The sequence below is a fragment of the Hippichthys cyanospilos genome, chromosome 14 (genome assembly GCF_059441005.1).
Source record: "Hippichthys cyanospilos isolate Australia breed blue-spotted pipefish chromosome 14, RoL_Hcya_1.0, whole genome shotgun sequence".
In the NCBI taxonomy this organism is placed as follows: Eukaryota; Metazoa; Chordata; class Actinopteri; order Syngnathiformes; family Syngnathidae; genus Hippichthys; species Hippichthys cyanospilos.
In genome coordinates, this window is record NC_142382.1 from 10,989,417 (window position 1) to 11,006,390 (window position 16,974).

Sequence of the window (16,974 nt, forward strand, 5' to 3'; positions counted from 1 at the left end):
CACTCAAATGTACTAATGGCTGAATTGCTTGTAAGTATTGAATCGTGATAAACAGTCAAGAGATTACACGTGGCCTTCACATCAAAGGCAAGGCAAATTCTGCCCCTTCCATCTTTGAGAGAGAGTTAACCAAGTCTCAATTATTGCTTACAAAGAATTAAAAATAGTCAATAGTCATTTTAAAGTAGCCATCATTTTTCTCATACAGCGAAATCTTGTTTGGACCTCTTTAACAGACAAAAGCTGCCAAACCTGGGATTTGTCCCCTCCAAGTACGTTGACCATGACCTCCATGACAGTCTCATGCATGCCCAGAATTCTCATTAGATTTGGGTGCTGATAGAACACCTTATTGTTCATAATGTCACTGGAGGGGAAACAAGAGCACAGATTTGTATATTGTGCATTAAACACTGCACGAGGTAAGAGTTGATCCACTGAATACAGGTTCACTCACCCAAGTCCATCAATCATGAGCTTCTCCTCCTCTTTTCCCATCCGAACAGAAAGCAGTGATCTGATTTGGCCCAGAGAAGCCAGGAGTTTGATAGTATCCTGGACCGAGGCGGCGCTGATGGTGTACGTCTTCCTCATGGCTCTGAGCAGTTCTCCGATGCTGTCGTACTGCCTCCTCAGCAGGCTAAACATTTTCCGGACCAGCTCTGGGTCCTGGATATGACACTCCTGCGCCCAGCTGACCATGGTCTGAGAAATCAATTCCTTCAGGTTGGCTGCAAAAAAAGTTAGACGACACACAGTATGGTACATGTGTGTAACAAATTGTTAATATACACTGTTAAGGACAATGCAATTGGTTGCTTTGTAGTAACAAAAACTTTTGTTATCAAATTTTGTTTGATATTCACATACTCCTCCATCTAACGCTATGAAAAATGCAATGTGAACAAAGTTCAAGAGTGTGCACTTTTTTTACTTTGAGCAAAACAAAGCACAAACAACATTTGTGAGATGCTAAGGAGGTCAAGTTGCATACGCTGCAAAATTCTGCCTCTGGGGTTAAACGGATTTTCAAGAACACAATAACGTGTTTTTTCATGTTAAAACTGGAATCTGTGATGGATGGGATGTGTCACATCTTTTTGTTTTTTTTATGACTGCAACTTGGAGATATTAACTCAGACATCAGCAAACATACAGTTTATACAATATTGATTTTGGGGAGAGAATTGCAATTCAGTGACTGTGTTTTTAAGGTGACACTTCTGTTGTTTTGGCCCCCAAAAAGTATTTAACAGACAGCTATCAATCATTATTTAGAGCAGACTTTCTCAAATGGGTGTACAAGCACCCCTGAAAGTGAGATTTTAACAGGGTTTCTGCAGGCACCAGCAAATCTAATGTATTGTGTGCTGATGCCGCAAAAAGAACTACAGTATATATACTTTTTTTTTTTTGATAAAACCAAATTTCTTGGACCACTCAAAATTTACAATAATTTTCACGTCAATCTATAGATGTGCAAATTATCATTATGATCCACACGAGTCATGAACGTACATGTATTCAGTTTTGAATAGGAAGAAAAGTGATGTTTTTTCCTGCAAAATGTGTGGACTACAACTTCTATTCTACAGTATTCTACATTTGACTACATTTGATTCATTGATATAACAACAAGAAGAATGGAATACAGAAGCCTTGTTGTTCGATTAGGTATTGTAAATGTTTGTGACTTGATGGACCATTAACTGTAATGAGTTAAAATGTCAAAGTTAATTGCACCCCCATCATTTTTTTTGGTTTATGTCATCTCAGAAAATTGGATTAAAAACCCCTCTTTTTTTATTTGCCGTTAATAACTTTTAATGTGTAAATGGTCCATTCTTCTGTCTGAGTTTGAAATGTCTGACTGCTTTTGAATGCACAACACAGTTAGTGAATTTATGTGGAGGCCAATCGGAAGCAGATTTTTTTTTAGGAGGGATGACATTTTGGTTTGGATTTTGGGACATTTTCTTTCAATTCTTAACTTCGGCAAATGAGAATCTGATTCTTTTGTGAATCGATTTTTAACTGACTTCTACAAAATTGCATTATGGTGATGCCACTGCAAACCATTGTATGCCTCCATTTTATTAAGTTGTATATACAAACCCATTGTCATTTCGTATGTACGCTCTATGTCAAGAAAAAAACAAAAACACTCCAGCTTCCAAACTGACGAATAGAAAAACTTATAAATATATATTTAAAAGGATGGTCAATTTTATTGCAAGAGAATTAAAGAAAAACAGTCTTGCCTGTAGCGATTCAATTCTCTCTCAGTTATTCTGCTGCACTTCGCATACTTTCTGAAGACACCAGATGCTGCTGAAGTCAACATTTCCAAATTTCAGCTGGCACAAAAACCAGTGTTCCAATCAATCAGCCCTTATGCAAAAGCGCTCACAGTCTTTCACAAACAAATGTCCAGTCCTCTATTTTAGTTCAACCTCGCACCTTGAGTACTCTGGCAGTCAACATTCTGTCAATATTTCTAATGAATTATGTGAACTGTTTCCTTATAAATTGCTGTAAATTAGAATGTATGTGTTTCCAGATGCATGTCATTTTACTCTATTCTAGTTTTTCTTGATGATGGTAAAATGGCGTACACTCTCCAAATGGAAAGTTATGTATGATTTGATACATGATAACATAATGGCAAGTACCTATCATAATAATGATTTGCAGAAAGGTATTTTGTAATAATTGAAAATGAGTGTCCTGATAGGAGGTCATCCAAGTGCCATTTAAGATGAAAAACGAATCATCATTTGTTCTGCATTTGGACTGTTATGTTTCTCCAGAAACTGAGCATGCCATCATTGTGCTACAACAGCACATTTGCTGGATCACAAACACAGCACGTTTAATCAGATGAAGGATTGGATTTTATCACAAGTACTTTGTTTTTATTCCCTCCTACAAACGGTTGAATGATGCTCTTCACTGTGGAGCAACCATTAGCATAATGGAATTGAAAAGAAATTGAAAGAGGAAATCACTGCCACCCTCACGGGTTAGTTCTCAACACATTTTCACACTTTAGGCTAACATGTTTTAAGTGTTATTTGCTTGGAGTTGCACTTTTATTATGCTAATCCCACTAGAATTCCTGAAAGCAGAATTGTTAGACTAGCATCTATGTTTGCTGTGATCACATTGTCCATGCAAATATTTTTGTTTTCACAAACATTTCTGTGTTAACTCATTCATTGCCATTGACAGCTATAGATGTCAAAGATCCATTTTTGGGCACCTGACAGTGAATAAACTAACTTATTGAGTGCCCGCCGAGTAAAAACACATTTTGGACTTCTATATCCTCATTTTAATGATTAGTTAATAATTACAGTGCTTCATGGGTTCCGTAATAAGAGAAGGAGTTTCAATCCCAAGAGTTTTATTCACCAATTCATTTTAAATAAAACAAAAAATATTTGATGAGAAAATTTGATCATTGGACTCTGTTGAGATTCTACTTGTCAAATGTCCTGATCAATGGTAATTAAATGGTTAATGTATTTATTTATTGACAGTATTGATTAATGTTTTGGGCAGCTGTAGTAGTTTTAGCAATCTACTCAGTGGTTGCTTTCCTGGAGGTCGTCCTCTACTTTGTTTTCTCCCATCTGATAAAATATATTAACTTCCTTTGGCATCAGTTAGAGCATGGATGTATTAAATGTTCAAAAGTTGGTGCAGGCACTGATATACTACACAAGCAGATTGCCAACTCGTATCATTAACTGGGTATTGCATCAAGTCAGCAGTTAATTGGCAACACCAGCGGGTCCTCCAGATAATCAGAAAATAATATACTGCAGGCACTTCAAAAGCCCAATAAATGAATATATGCTCACATGGTGCAACTTGCTCTTTCTCCAAAGGTTGCTCTGTTTTATGAGCTTGTCCTTTGATTTTGTTGACAAGAGCTAGAAGTCTGCCTTTAATGGACATATTCTGTTCATCCTCGTCTTCCTCCATTGGGATTCCTACAAAGTACAAAGGGACACAGGATAAACAACGTGAAACACTTATTGTGGCAATATCTCTGGTCAAGCTAATCCTCCAGTGGGGTCCTACATGTCAAATGCATGATGTGTGCTGTGGTAGCGACAGTTATTTATGTTTGTGGGTAATACCAAGTTAATTTCTTCTTTTTGCGGAGGGAGCCATGACAGGTGAGTGTTATGTAGCCGGACTAAAGCTACCATGTTTGTACTGCGCAAGGCTCAGTCGTTCAATTATTTATCAAGACGTTCATACATTGGAAAGGCATTGCACCCGACCAGCTCTGCTAAGAGGCAGAGGCCAAGACAGCAGACGAAAGCAAAAACTGGTGAGTCATAATCTATAAAAGCAATAGTGAGTGGTGCAATTTCTGCATAGAATTGTTGTTTGTTTTGTTTTTGGTAATTATTTATAAGAAAAATTGCATTTAAAAAAAAATCCTAATTATGTGACTACTTCCTGGAATCACTGTTTTTGTTATACTGTATATCTACCTGTAAAATAACCAGAAAGTTTTATATATGTGAGTTGCGAAATGTTTCAAAGTTGGTAATATTTGGTTTAACTCAGTAGGATTACGATTCATTATGGTGCAGCTCAGTTTGAACAGGTTTGATGCTTTGACTTTTGTTGTTGTTATTTCACATACATTTGAATAAACTATTTGTCTGCTGTGAATTTCTATTTCAGACATACAGTATCCCTCAACTAAAAGACAACTTGAGACATATCGTATCGCGCTTGATGTTTTTCAAATTAAAACAATTCGATTCAGTTGTATTGGCATAATAAATAAAAAAATAATAATAATTTCTGGTTGTTGCACCTTTATACAGTAACCTATAATAACTTACAATAACTTATTTCCACTTGTACTCATCTTTTTTTTTATATACACGTCTCACTGACTTGAAATTGTACACTATATACTGGTAATCTGGCCATTTTCTAAAGAATTCGATTTTCTACAGTAATCTCCTGCTCACCACAGTGTAGCTGCAGCTGGTTGTGAAAATCATAAAGTTCTCCTTGGATATCAGATGGACACGGACAGTCATCGCCAGTGCTGAAGGTCAGCAGCATGTTGATCTAAAATACAAATGTATAACAACATATTTCTTTCATGCTTACTCACAACCAAAAAAAAGAGCACATTTAAAAAAAAAGTCAAGTGTTCAATTCAGCACTGAATGAAGGAGACCATTAGAAGTCATTAAAGCACAGCTCTCTGCATCCAGCTGTGACCCCCAAGGGAGTTGTGCAAGTGCGCATGCAGCTTCATGGTAACCATGTGTGCCAGTATGTGTGTGCGTTTATTGACTGCAAAATTGATAGCTGTAAACTTTGTGGATTCTAATTGATGAAGAGGAGTTTATTTGGAAAAAGGAACACCTACTGCAATAACTAGGCCATGAGTCCACAAATAAAAAATTCAGTGATACAAATAAGACCATTGGGAATCAAATTGTTGGGGCTAAATTACATAAGTTATGTAAAATGTTGCTCATGAATCATTTAGTTAGAGCACCGGAGAGGCGGCAGACTGTCTGTGTTTTATGATTTATTGTATTAGACATTTTGCATGAAAATCTCTTTGCAAGTGCAAAAAGACAAATTGTTAAATAATACATTTTGCATCTGAACATTTTGAAAAGCTATTTGTATTCATCTATTGTTTACACACTTAGAGAAAAGATATTTAATTTATGCATGGCACAATCAGTAGTAGTAAAATCAGCGGGTTTCTAACTAGCAACTTACAGTGTCAGAATTTTGGAAAAATCCTCAAATGGTCTCAAACCCATTAAAAGGTCAAGAAATTCAAGCTACTATCGCTTGATTATAAACAAATGTGAACTGAAAGTCATTCCAAGTCATAAAGCATAATTCATAAAAATTCTTTCATAAAACTGACTGAGAAAAAACCAAGCTGTGCAAAGCTGTTATCTGCCACTAAAAGAGTTTTCAGTTTTCTTTTGCGAACTAATGTGGTCAACTGACATGCTCTACTCTTTTCCTCAAAAAAAATGATATATGTTAGATTAATAAACAAGCATGTACTATCAATGTTTGTATATGAATAAAGAAAATTTAATGGAAACAGGATATTTTTTGTGGGCAAAAGGTGACTATGAAGAATCTAAATTTGAAAATATTCTGTTTTAATTAACAGTTTTTAAGTTACTAAATATTTCCAAAAATATTTTACCGATTTAAATATTACTCTAAAATTCTGCAAAGTTATAAATAAATAATCAACACTTAAGAACTTTCAGTTTCTGTTTGGTGGACAGTATGGACAAAGGTTTTTGCAGTCTTCACCGTCACAGCTGTAATGGCGTTCGAATCGACGGCCATCTTTGTAACTAATGTGTAAAGTGGACATGAGCTATGCCGTATTGCAGTCACCAATTTTGTAATTTTTTTTGTTCCTGCCATCCTCGTTTAAATTCCTATCAGTGCCAGTAAAAGCAATACAGAACCCCCTGACCCCAGGGCAAGATGACCATTCACTCTATTGTAGGTTGATGTTTCATCAGAAGATTTGAAGGTCGAAAATGTTGCTAATATTGCAAAAAAAACTAATATTGGGTCTAAATTTATTTGATTAACTAAATTTCTATATCCAATTAATACCTTCAAAATACATTGTCCACTTGCTGTTGACTAAAAATGACGTGCTAAAAGGCTCAGGGAAAGACAAACGATGGCTCGCCTGTTTACGTTTTGGTCACGTAACATTCGCAACATTCTGAGCCCTGAATATGTGTGTTGTCAAATTTAGTCAACAGCAAGTTGTATTTTTTATATAAGTTGTATATGAAAAAGACATTAATTCTGGAAAAAATAGTAGTTTTCCCTTGCAAAAAAAAGAATATATTTACTATCCACAAAAAAAAACCACGGAATTTGAGGGCGTTTCTAAATCTTTGACTGTTGCTATAATAAATTGGTATTTTGCAGAAAAGCGTTATTTTTATCATGATCATTGTATGAGCACTGCAGTGTCTTGTTCCCACACCTGTTCTTGGGGAGGCGAGCGAAACTCCTTGGTCTTCTTTGCTGTTACAGCAGCGGACATATTCAGGGCGAGCATCAGTTCGTTGTACCTGAACTTTTGGTTGTACTGTAGTTTGGAGACAAAGTTGTCTGAAAAAGACACAATGGCTTCGATGCGATGCTTGAGCTCACAGTCGCAGAAGTAGTGGAGCAGCTCACACATCTGTGGAGTACATAATCAGCGTGAGTCAGTGTTTTGTAAATCCAGGGATTGTTTATATTGTTTAAACTCATCTGTTTATGTGTATGTGGTGTTACCAGGCGTTTGACAGGTTCAGGCAGCCGTTTCTCCAGAAGTCCTTTCATAAGCTGTTTGGCCTCTTTGGCTGCCTCTTCTTCTCCTGCTTCCACCGCCTTCTCCTCGGACCTTGTTAGTCCTTCTTTCTCAGTTGTACCAACGGGACCTTCGTCGTGTGTCTCCCGAAATACATTAGGGTCAATGAGGAGTAAGATCTTGTGGACGTCCTCACTGCCGAGGACGCCCATGGTTAGCAGCGTGCTGATGAGCTTCAAGATTGGCACGAACTGATACTCTACACCTCCTCCGACAGGATCACGGATATAATGGCCACCGCCTTGGACCGCCTCCGTCAACATTGAAATGGATTTTGCTTTTAAAGCATCCAGTGGGATCTGGGGACTGTACAGATAATGTTCCCGTTTTGTGTTGATGAAGCAAGGAGGTGCAAAGTTGAGGCGAGGTTTGAGCGACGTGCTGAGTCCCACCCCTGGTGGCGAGTGCTTTCTGGAAGCGTTGGAGAACAGACGGATGGAGCGCGTCTCGGCTGTGACCGGGATAATGAACTCATCTTTCATCATGAGTCGAGCGCCTTTGGCTGTCTCCAGATGGATGCTGATGAGAAGATTGTAGAATCCTTCCCGTAACATGCCGGACAGGTACTGGTTGTCAATGGTATACAAAAGCTGGGACTGATCCAGGTGACTGCAGAGGGCGTGGGCCACACGGGTGTTGCCCAAAGCGCACAGAGCGCAGTACAGCTTTAGGGTGTGGTAATGGAACTTCCTCATGTCCTCCTGCTCGGACAGTTCCATGATGTCCACACACCTTTGAATAGATAAAATAGTTACGTTGAAAATCATTCTGGAAAATTTGAATTCAACTATTTATTTGTCATCATAATTTGATAACAGTCAGTTAAAATTAGGGTTGCCTTATCAATTAATAACACTTATTTTATTTAATCACGTTAGTTTCAAACTACGCTTTTTGTAGGCAGATTAGACCCATTCTCATGCAATTTTCTTCTTGTGTTTAAGTTGTTGAAGGTTGGAAAACAAAGGCCCATCACACACTGAAATGACACTGATTGGCTGTCATTGTGTTTGACATAGCCTAGCATAGGCTTATGTTGTAAATTCTAAGTTTGAGATGAATGTGTCTTTTTTTATCTGGCACAATAACACAATATGCAATACACAATATACTGTACATCACATCTAAAAAAATGGTCAAGGGTCTTTCCAAGGAATTTACACATGTTAATTTGATCGATTAATCACAGATCTGAATTAATGTCTTGATTTCTTTTAATCTCATTACAGCACTCGTGAAATTACCAACAAATATTCAGAAACTGGATTGTAATTTATATAAATGTACATCACCACAAATGTCCAGATTGTATTAATTATAAGGCACACAAGATTATAAAGTGCAGGCTCACTGAACAGGTCTATTATGGAAATTTACATAAACAGTATAGTGTGCCCTGGGTTATAAGGTGCATTACTGTACATAAATGGAAACAAACCTGGACAGCAAATGAGTTAAACTTCACTCAACTTTAATTCAACATTCATATATAAGGCACACCTCTGCTAAAGCACACTTTAGATTTTTGAGAAAATTAAGGGGTTTTAAGTAATGTATGCCTTAAAGTTAAAAAATAAAAAATAAAAACGGTAAGCGTTATTCGGCTTAACTTTATTGTTGTCACCCAGTCAAATTAAATGTTTGATTCATATTGCTGTCAATTGAATTGACTAAGTTCATTTAATCACTGCCAGCGTAGTCAGAATTGACCTTTGATGTCTAAAGCCATCAGTGGCAGTGAATGAGATAACAGGAATCAGAATGCATTTTTTTCTGGCAAGGACTAAAATATTTTGCTTGACTATGTTGAAAGTTCTAAAATCTCTTAAAATCTACCTGTTCTCCTCAGGTATATGAACTGCCATCATCTGCAGAGGCTCCACACACTGGACCAACCATCCATGTCTCTCACTGACCCTCGCTGTTTCTACTTTCAGAAAGGTGTTGGGCATGCGGCTCCACAAAACCGCGTTGATGGTCTGGACGTCAAGGCGAGGTGGACACTGAGGCACCGGGTTCTTAAGTTCGCTCTTAAAAATGGCTGACGATAGTGGCATGGCATTCTGTAGAAGGTCGTTAAGAAAATTAGTGACATTTGTGAATGGAAGGTCCATGATATTTCCCACTTTAAAACTAAAAATTATTTCAACATTAATGAACAAATGACCTTGTTAAAGTATGACTTAATCTGTGAGTCTACCCTTTTTCCAACAAGCAAAAGGCACAAGTACCCATCTTGTGACTGCCTCAGTCGAGTATGGTAACTACTATTTTTTTGTTTGTTTTATTTTCTCCTCTTTTCTCTCCTCTTTTTTTATTTTTGCAATCACAAAGGCTGTGATTGTTACCAAATGTTCATTTGCTTGTTCCATACTAATTTACAGTAACCGCTACCTGGTCTACAAATCACAAAAGTACGGTACAATAAGCACATGAGAGGTCAAGTGAGCACTGCGCAAAACCTTTTTAATCAAAGTTTTCGAAACACTGGATGGGTGCCATGGTTGTTCTTAGAGCAGGGGTGTGTAAACCTGATACTTGTTTTTGATATTCCCATCCTCCAAAACCCCTGATTCAAATGATCGGGATCATTACCAGGCTTCTGTGTTGGAGGACGGAAACATGCAGGGTAGTGGCTCTCAAGGACTGACTATGAACACCCAGTCTTTGAGATTACTTTATTGGATTTAGTGGTGTTTTATACTGAGTTGCGCTGGTCACAGAAATAAACTGAACTACTGGAAATGTAATTTTGATCCTGTTGTGGCCCCCAAAAAAATGATAGGGTCACAAAGTGTACCTTTATTTTGGAGAGTTCAAATTGAAAGAGGTTAGGGCTGGTGGGTTGCACGAATACAGCAGGGAAAAGCTTGCTGTTTGGTTCCACCTGAAACGGTAACAAAACCAGTCACAACACAAAAAAGCACATACGTTATGAAATACACGGCTTGCGCAAAGCACCTTAATGTGGCATCATAAAACGTCATCATTTTGTGTGGTGTGTGTGTGTGTGTGTGTGTGTGTGTGCTATGCATCATGAATGAGCTAGTGAGGATGACTCAGCGCTGGGTGACGCCACTGAACATAAGAAGATTAAAGCCCTCAAAAGAATCTTCTAAGCCAAACAGAGAAGTTGTCAAATGTCTGACATTCAACAATGCAAATGTCATGACTATGTTAGAAAAATATTCAAAGACAGGAAAGAAACTTCCTGACAAGGTCATCATCACAAAACTGCAACCAGATGGATGGGAGAACGATTGAACGGGGAATTATTATCATTCTTAGATTAATTGGGATCATTCTGTGGTGCTGGATCAAAATTGTAAAATGCTTTTTAATCAATGAATTACCTGGTAGGATGTAGATATCTCCTTGCCATTGACAGTGAACGTCACCAAGCCAGTGGCCAGGTCGGTGAGACAGCCGATTTCCAGGTCAACATTGCTCCGACTTGAGCCATGAGTAGCGTTTGTCACATCGCCACCCCACACCATGTAGCAGTTACTCCTCTTGACACTATCAAAAGGCAGGCGTCGTTGACTCATCCCAATTGAAGACTCAAGTCTAATTATCACTCTGAACTCTCACCTCTCATGGACCCGCCCTCGCTCATCACCCAAGGTCACAGTCACTGTTCTAGTCTTGCTCAGGGCAAAGTTGTTGCTATAATAATGGTAGTCAGGGGTAACCCAGCCGACCCAAATACAAGCGGGGTCTTGACCAGCGAACACTCTCACAGAGTGGTAGTACTGGAAGGGAAAATCGAATAGTGAAAATGTTGTGACAAAGGGATTGACTATGAATGGTAATCCATGACGTTCATTACCATCGTAATGCCGCTGTAGTCAACTCGTCTACTTTCATCACCGTGCCGCACGGAGCGCAGTGGATATCTATCAAAAAATCATTTCAAAGTTTGTTGAGTGCAGTAAAAATAACCGACTTGAAACAAAGTGACTTGTGCAATATTATACAGCTAAGCAGTGAGCACTGAATTGCCCAACTTTATTTGTTAGTTAAAAGTGCTTTAGTTCAGCCAGAATTTTAAATGGCTATACCCTTAGGACGTGCATTGGACAATATGTGCTTTAAAATTTGGGGGGGAACTGATTGGAGAAGGTCAGTCAAGTGCATTCTCCACCCGCTGCCCACAGGCTGCGGGGATAGGCGCCAGCAGGCCTGCGATCTTAGTGGGGATAAGCGGCTCTAGGAAATAGATAGATGGATGAAAGGAAAATCCAACCACACACACAAAAAAAGGTGAGGTAGTTGTGGTATCTGGGCATTCAGTACTTTATTCAGCGAGTCCAGACAGGTTCATCTGCCAAAAAATTGCATCACTCATGACAATCTGTGTAAAATTGAACTAAAAATAGAATATAACATTTTGCAAAAGAGTCACTATATAGCTAAATGTTCCACTTAATTTGCTCTTAATTTGAAAATAAAATTGTATTTTGCCTGTCACGGCATTAAAAAGCATGAAATTGGAGTTTGCTGATACTTGCAGAAAACCCAATTAAAATCTCATGTGGGGTACGTAGGAAGTGTTTTCACATTCCCTCAGGGGTATTATTATTATTATTTGGAAAATTGTGTCAGTAAATAAAATTGTGCAGCCACATAAAACTTAACAATATGCAAGCATACAATGTTTTTGGGATTCCTGCAGAAACCCTGCTAAACTCTCCCATTCCCCTATTTGAGAACAGCTGATTTACACAATGTCTGCTGCGATTGGTTAGTTAGGAATTAATACAAAAAGACCCACGTTCCAAGAATAAGCACCTGTGTTTGACTTTGAGGGTGTCATCGTCTTGCACTCCGTTGATGTCGATAACAGGGCTTGTCTTGAAAAAGGAGTGAAACTCCACAGGCATACTGAGACGACAAAACACCATGTCTGTGTTACTGTTCTGGGTGCCAAATGTCTTGTGAGTCACCTTGAGACACGGCGGGCTGTCGACAGTCCCATCAATCCTTGTCACCTGAGAAAAATCACATTGGTCATCATTGGTCATCTGCACAAAGACCAACACTGATGCAAAAAGGTATTTCAGAATGTGGTCATACTGTGATGTGATTGTTATCCTTTGGCACGTTGACAAACGTTGGCAGACGCTTGCTGAACCACATGGTGAGCTCTCTGTTCATGTTGACAGCGAAGGGCTCAAATCCCTCTTGAAGGCCACACATGGTGTAGTACTTAAAGGTGCTAGCGTCTTTGCCAAGATTCATTCGGCCCACTTGAGCTAAGCCCAGGCTGCACACCGGGATGAACCCTGCAGAGCAAGCGAGACAGTAAATGAAGGTTAAATGTGTTAACTTTTTTCTATACAAATCCCCTTAGCGTTGATTCATATCTACAGCGTGAGCCAGACTAAATACACCGAGCATGCAACGGCTGCATTCAAAGACAAAAAGATATCTGAAAATATCAGTCGACCTTTCACAAATGGTGCTCACTGAATCTAAATTCACAAACACACAAAGTTCCTTACCATCCTCGGTGTCAAAATCAGTGAAGCAAAGTTCAGAGCCTTTGGTGGTGATCAGTATCTCTCCATTGAGGGTGAAGATCATAGATTTGTCTTCCATGTTGATCATACAGCCAACCACATCGCCACTATGCCAACACCGCCCAAATAGACGGCCGCCCATGTTCAGACAGTGGCCCTGTGTACGCGTCAAGAAGGCAGGACAAAAACATGCAAAGGTGACTTGCTGAAAGCATCATTTTCAAAGTGACAGTATTGCACAAAAAAGAAGTTAAAAACAAAACTGCTGAGGCGCATATCGATATTACCTTTAATCCCAAACAGTCTAGGCATTTTGATGATTCAAAATCAATAGCTGTTGCTCAAGAACAAAGTAACAATAAAAGTTTGAAAAGTGTTCCCTAAAAAAAACAGTTTGATGACTGGTACATTATATTTTATTTTATTGATCAGACTGTTGTTGAGAACTTCCTTTGAGGAGTGGAAGCAGATAAATGAAGTTGATCTCAAATGATGGCACATTTGCTCATTAAGATGTATAAGGCAAGCTTTTTTGCACAAAAGAAAGAAGATGACTTCCCCAGGCATAAAATATCAACATGTTTCAATTGACAAACATCGTACAGAATAGGTTAAACATGTGAGGCTGACATGTAGAGGCTTAAAAGTGTGTGGAAAGAAAACGATTCGAGTAGAAAAGTTACATTTACTGTGCAATAGCTATGTACAAGACAGGTTCAGTTGGCAATCTCATGTTTCAAATTGTCAAGAGAAATAATCATATTAAAGTCGCAATTATCATTTGAAGCCTCAAACCATACTTGGGACTGTTAGGTTATGTTCGTAATGTATTTTCTTTTATCTGACTATAGTCTCATTCTAGCTGAGGCAGTGTAAAAAGCCAAACAAAAACTTGCATTACCATCTCTGCAATTTCTACCAATGAAAAACAATCACGTCTTCAAAAAGTACCTCTCCACTTGAACTTAGAATCATTAAACACGACACCCATGCTGTTTAGTGGCTACTTTTTTGCTGAGAGAGCAGACGATGCAATCATAGGTTTTTTTTTTTTCAGCTTTTGGCCTATTCTGCCCAACTAAATGTAGAGAGCACATATGGGTGTCTTTGGTCACATTTTTCACTGTAAACCGCTGCTGCTTGAGTGTTTGAACTTTGGAAAATGTATAAAGAAAACTCCCTTCATAAGATCATACTTCAATCGCAAGGCGTTTGACAGAAACCAAAGTAGCAGTGTTATGTTGTAAAGATGATAGGCTATGTCTGTTAAACATACATTAAATTAAATAACACGTCAGTCTATGACTTCTGGCTTGAAAAAGTACACTGTACCACCGGAGTTTTTGTCCGAAAGTAATATGACCGCCAAACACACATAGTGTGCTGTTCTAAAAAGGTAAGAATGTATGATTACCCTGTATCCGTCAAAGACAAAAGCCAGCTGATCGGTGCCAAGCTCCACATCTGGCTTACACCCAGGTCTTGCCCAGCCGACCCTCATGTCTCCTCCTGTGACGGCCTCGAATTCAAAGTACCATTTCCCAGTCTTCACTGCATATGTCCGTTCTACTCTGAAAAATCGAATTTTGTCGATGCTGAGACGCTCAACCGTTTGTCCTGGGAATGGATAGTAACATAATTAGAGAAGGGCTTTTAAGGTGAAACAGAATCTTCTAAAGTAGCAGCCACTGCATGGATAAAAGTATTGGGGCACCTGGCACCAATAGGCAATGAAAATGGCCTTTGGTCTCCTCAATTATTTTATCCACGTGACCTGCATTTTAAGATATAACCCACCACCTTCTTGATCAGAGGGCTCTACATTGTAACCATAACCAATCAGCGTGCGAATGGCTTCACGCAGGCTGTCGCGGTTTGATTTCTTGGTACGCTCATCCAGCAGCGAGTAAGGAACCAGGCGAGGGTTACGTTTACTTTTCAGATCCTGTAAACAGCACAGTGAGGCAACAGAACAAACACAGGCTTAGGCATGCAACCATTGTGTATAATTTTAATGTCATATTCCGCTATCATAACACACGCTTCATTGCTCCTGGGAGCATTCTACAAACAAGATTGCACCATGTTAATCCCCATTTAACATTACAGGTGCAAATTCCTGGTCACTGTTTTCCATGCACTGTAGTACATGCGCTGACCATTCATGTTTGACTCAGGTCAAGTACGGTGAGCTTTACATACAACTGAGCATCAGTTAATTTTATGAAATTGATTTAAAAAAATAGGGATTAATGTTATTTAAGTCTCACACACACTTAAAAAACATTTTTACTGCACTTTTCTTGTTTACAATTCTGCCTCCATTCTACTATACATGAGCACATACAGGCAGTGTACCTGCTGAATACCATAGGTCCACCCCTGCTTGATGCGGTCTTTGGCCCACACATTGTGTGCATTCTCTGCCAATTTGTCCACCAGCAACTCTTGACCTGGTGTCAGTTTCATGTCAGACAAGTCCAGAGGCGATGGCTTGTAACCACTGGACATCATAAAGCTAAAAAGAGACAGAGAGTCAAGAGCCAAAGTAATTTTGTGTAAATGATTCATTTAAAATGAACAAATGACTATAGCGTTAGACCAGAACATGAAAAATAAGTACTCTTACTTCTTTGGGAGTTTAATCTTCTTAAGTGATTCATCAGCGTTTGAATTGACCTGAACTACTCGACAGCCCAGTGCCAGCAGGGTTCTGCGTAGGGAAAACAAAGCACAGATCATGTTTAATCCGAAGCATCACCTCTGCCTTCAATGCAATATAGCAAACGCTTGGTAGGGTGAGGTAAGGTATTAAAGTGTGCGTATTATCCACAATAAAAGTCAAGGAAATATCCAAAGGACTGCAGTGGGTGTGAAATTGTCTTCACACCCTCTGAGGGGACACTGTAAAAAGATATTTATTTCATAGACGTCATCCAGAGAGCAACACTCTTACCCCAATGTGTCAGCTCTGACTACACGTCAGGAATAATTATGGAAAACTCTGCTGTTCTGTGCATCACGTAAAGAGTATTTATGTACTTGTAATAGGTCTCAGTGGGACTTTTAGAAGCCAATTTAAGTGCTGTGTGGAGCGCGGTTAAGGGGCAGAGAACGTCTGACCTTGTTTGGATGTGCAACAGTGCAAATGGAGAATTCATATCACCCCAAGCACTCTTAAATGAACGCAGTAAAAGGGAAGATAAAGAGTAACGCTTTAAATGAAATGAATTTACTTAAATATATTTGAGCCCGCAATAAAAATGATGAATTTTATTACACTTCACCCAGGTGCGCTGTCTATGAAAATAAAGCACAAGTGAGTTGGGCTATGTTGTTATCTCTGGGAAAAGCAAGTAGTAAGAACGTGGAGTAAATGAATCCATGGTGGTCGCCATACTTGAGAGTTTCTGTCGACATCTGCAGGTTGTAGTTTTTTTCCGTGTCGGGCAGCTTGGAGAAATCCACCAGGCATGGATGCTGCCGCTTATTATCATCCCTGATCTATGAAGAGAATACAACATGAATATCAATTGAATCTCTAACCCTGCAGCATTTGCTACTAAAAACAAAACACATCTTGTCGCTGTTGGTTGACAAGTCAAGAGAAATGTGTCTACCACAGGCTGTTACTGATGAAGTAACAGGCTGCTCTAGTGAACATGTTATGGAAGACGGAGGTAACACATCCTCTCGTTGCATGACTGGAATACAAAGCGAGAGATGTATTGCCTCTCATGAGGCTGCACCTGATGCCAAAATCCCTTATTGGCAATGCTGCATGGCAATGGTTGACGTTAACCAAAAAAAGCATGCATAGATATGCAGTTGTGTTTGTGTGTGTATGTGATGAACACCAGCCAGCTCTTTGAGAAACAGTTCAGCAACTATACAAGAAGTCACTTTAGAAGCAGTTTTTCACATCTTAAACACAGATTACAAATGATTTCCTCATGAAATAATATTCTCTAGTAATAATAGAGGGAGGATGTTCATGTGTTGAAATTATACACATATTAAACACTTGTCATTTGAGTCCTT

General features: G+C 38.9%; 1 protein-coding gene across 6 annotated transcripts in view; it reads right to left on the minus strand.

Annotated features, from left to right (window-relative positions):
* The window catches only part of LOC148412945 (ryanodine receptor 3), a 103,133-nt gene that overhangs the window by 41,634 nt on the left and 44,525 nt on the right, over window positions 1-16,974 (minus strand). For 5 of the 6 annotated variants that reach the window (XM_088433317.1, XM_088433313.1, XM_088433314.1 and 2 more), the window contains exons 23-41: window positions 16,334-16,437; window positions 15,563-15,646; window positions 15,292-15,451; window positions 14,731-14,878; window positions 14,348-14,550; window positions 12,916-13,090; window positions 12,488-12,696; window positions 12,203-12,402; window positions 11,241-11,307; window positions 11,003-11,163; window positions 10,765-10,930; window positions 10,212-10,298; window positions 9,248-9,474; window positions 7,336-8,143; window positions 7,040-7,240; window positions 5,004-5,106; window positions 3,867-3,998; window positions 458-731; window positions 253-367 (exon numbers count right to left, since the gene is read on the minus strand). In XM_088433317.1, the coding sequence (XP_088289443.1) occupies window positions 253-367; window positions 458-731; window positions 3,867-3,998; window positions 5,004-5,106; window positions 7,040-7,240; window positions 7,336-8,143; window positions 9,248-9,474; window positions 10,212-10,298; window positions 10,765-10,930; window positions 11,003-11,163; window positions 11,241-11,307; window positions 12,203-12,402; window positions 12,488-12,696; window positions 12,916-13,090; window positions 14,348-14,550; window positions 14,731-14,878; window positions 15,292-15,451; window positions 15,563-15,646; window positions 16,334-16,437 (3,624 nt within the window). The remainder of the gene's footprint in view (window positions 1-252; window positions 368-457; window positions 732-3,866; window positions 3,999-5,003; window positions 5,107-7,039; window positions 7,241-7,335; window positions 8,144-9,247; window positions 9,475-10,211; window positions 10,299-10,764; window positions 10,931-11,002; window positions 11,164-11,240; window positions 11,308-12,202; window positions 12,403-12,487; window positions 12,697-12,915; window positions 13,091-14,347; window positions 14,551-14,730; window positions 14,879-15,291; window positions 15,452-15,562; window positions 15,647-16,333; window positions 16,438-16,974) is intronic. The other variant, XM_088433316.1, reaches the window with a different exon arrangement.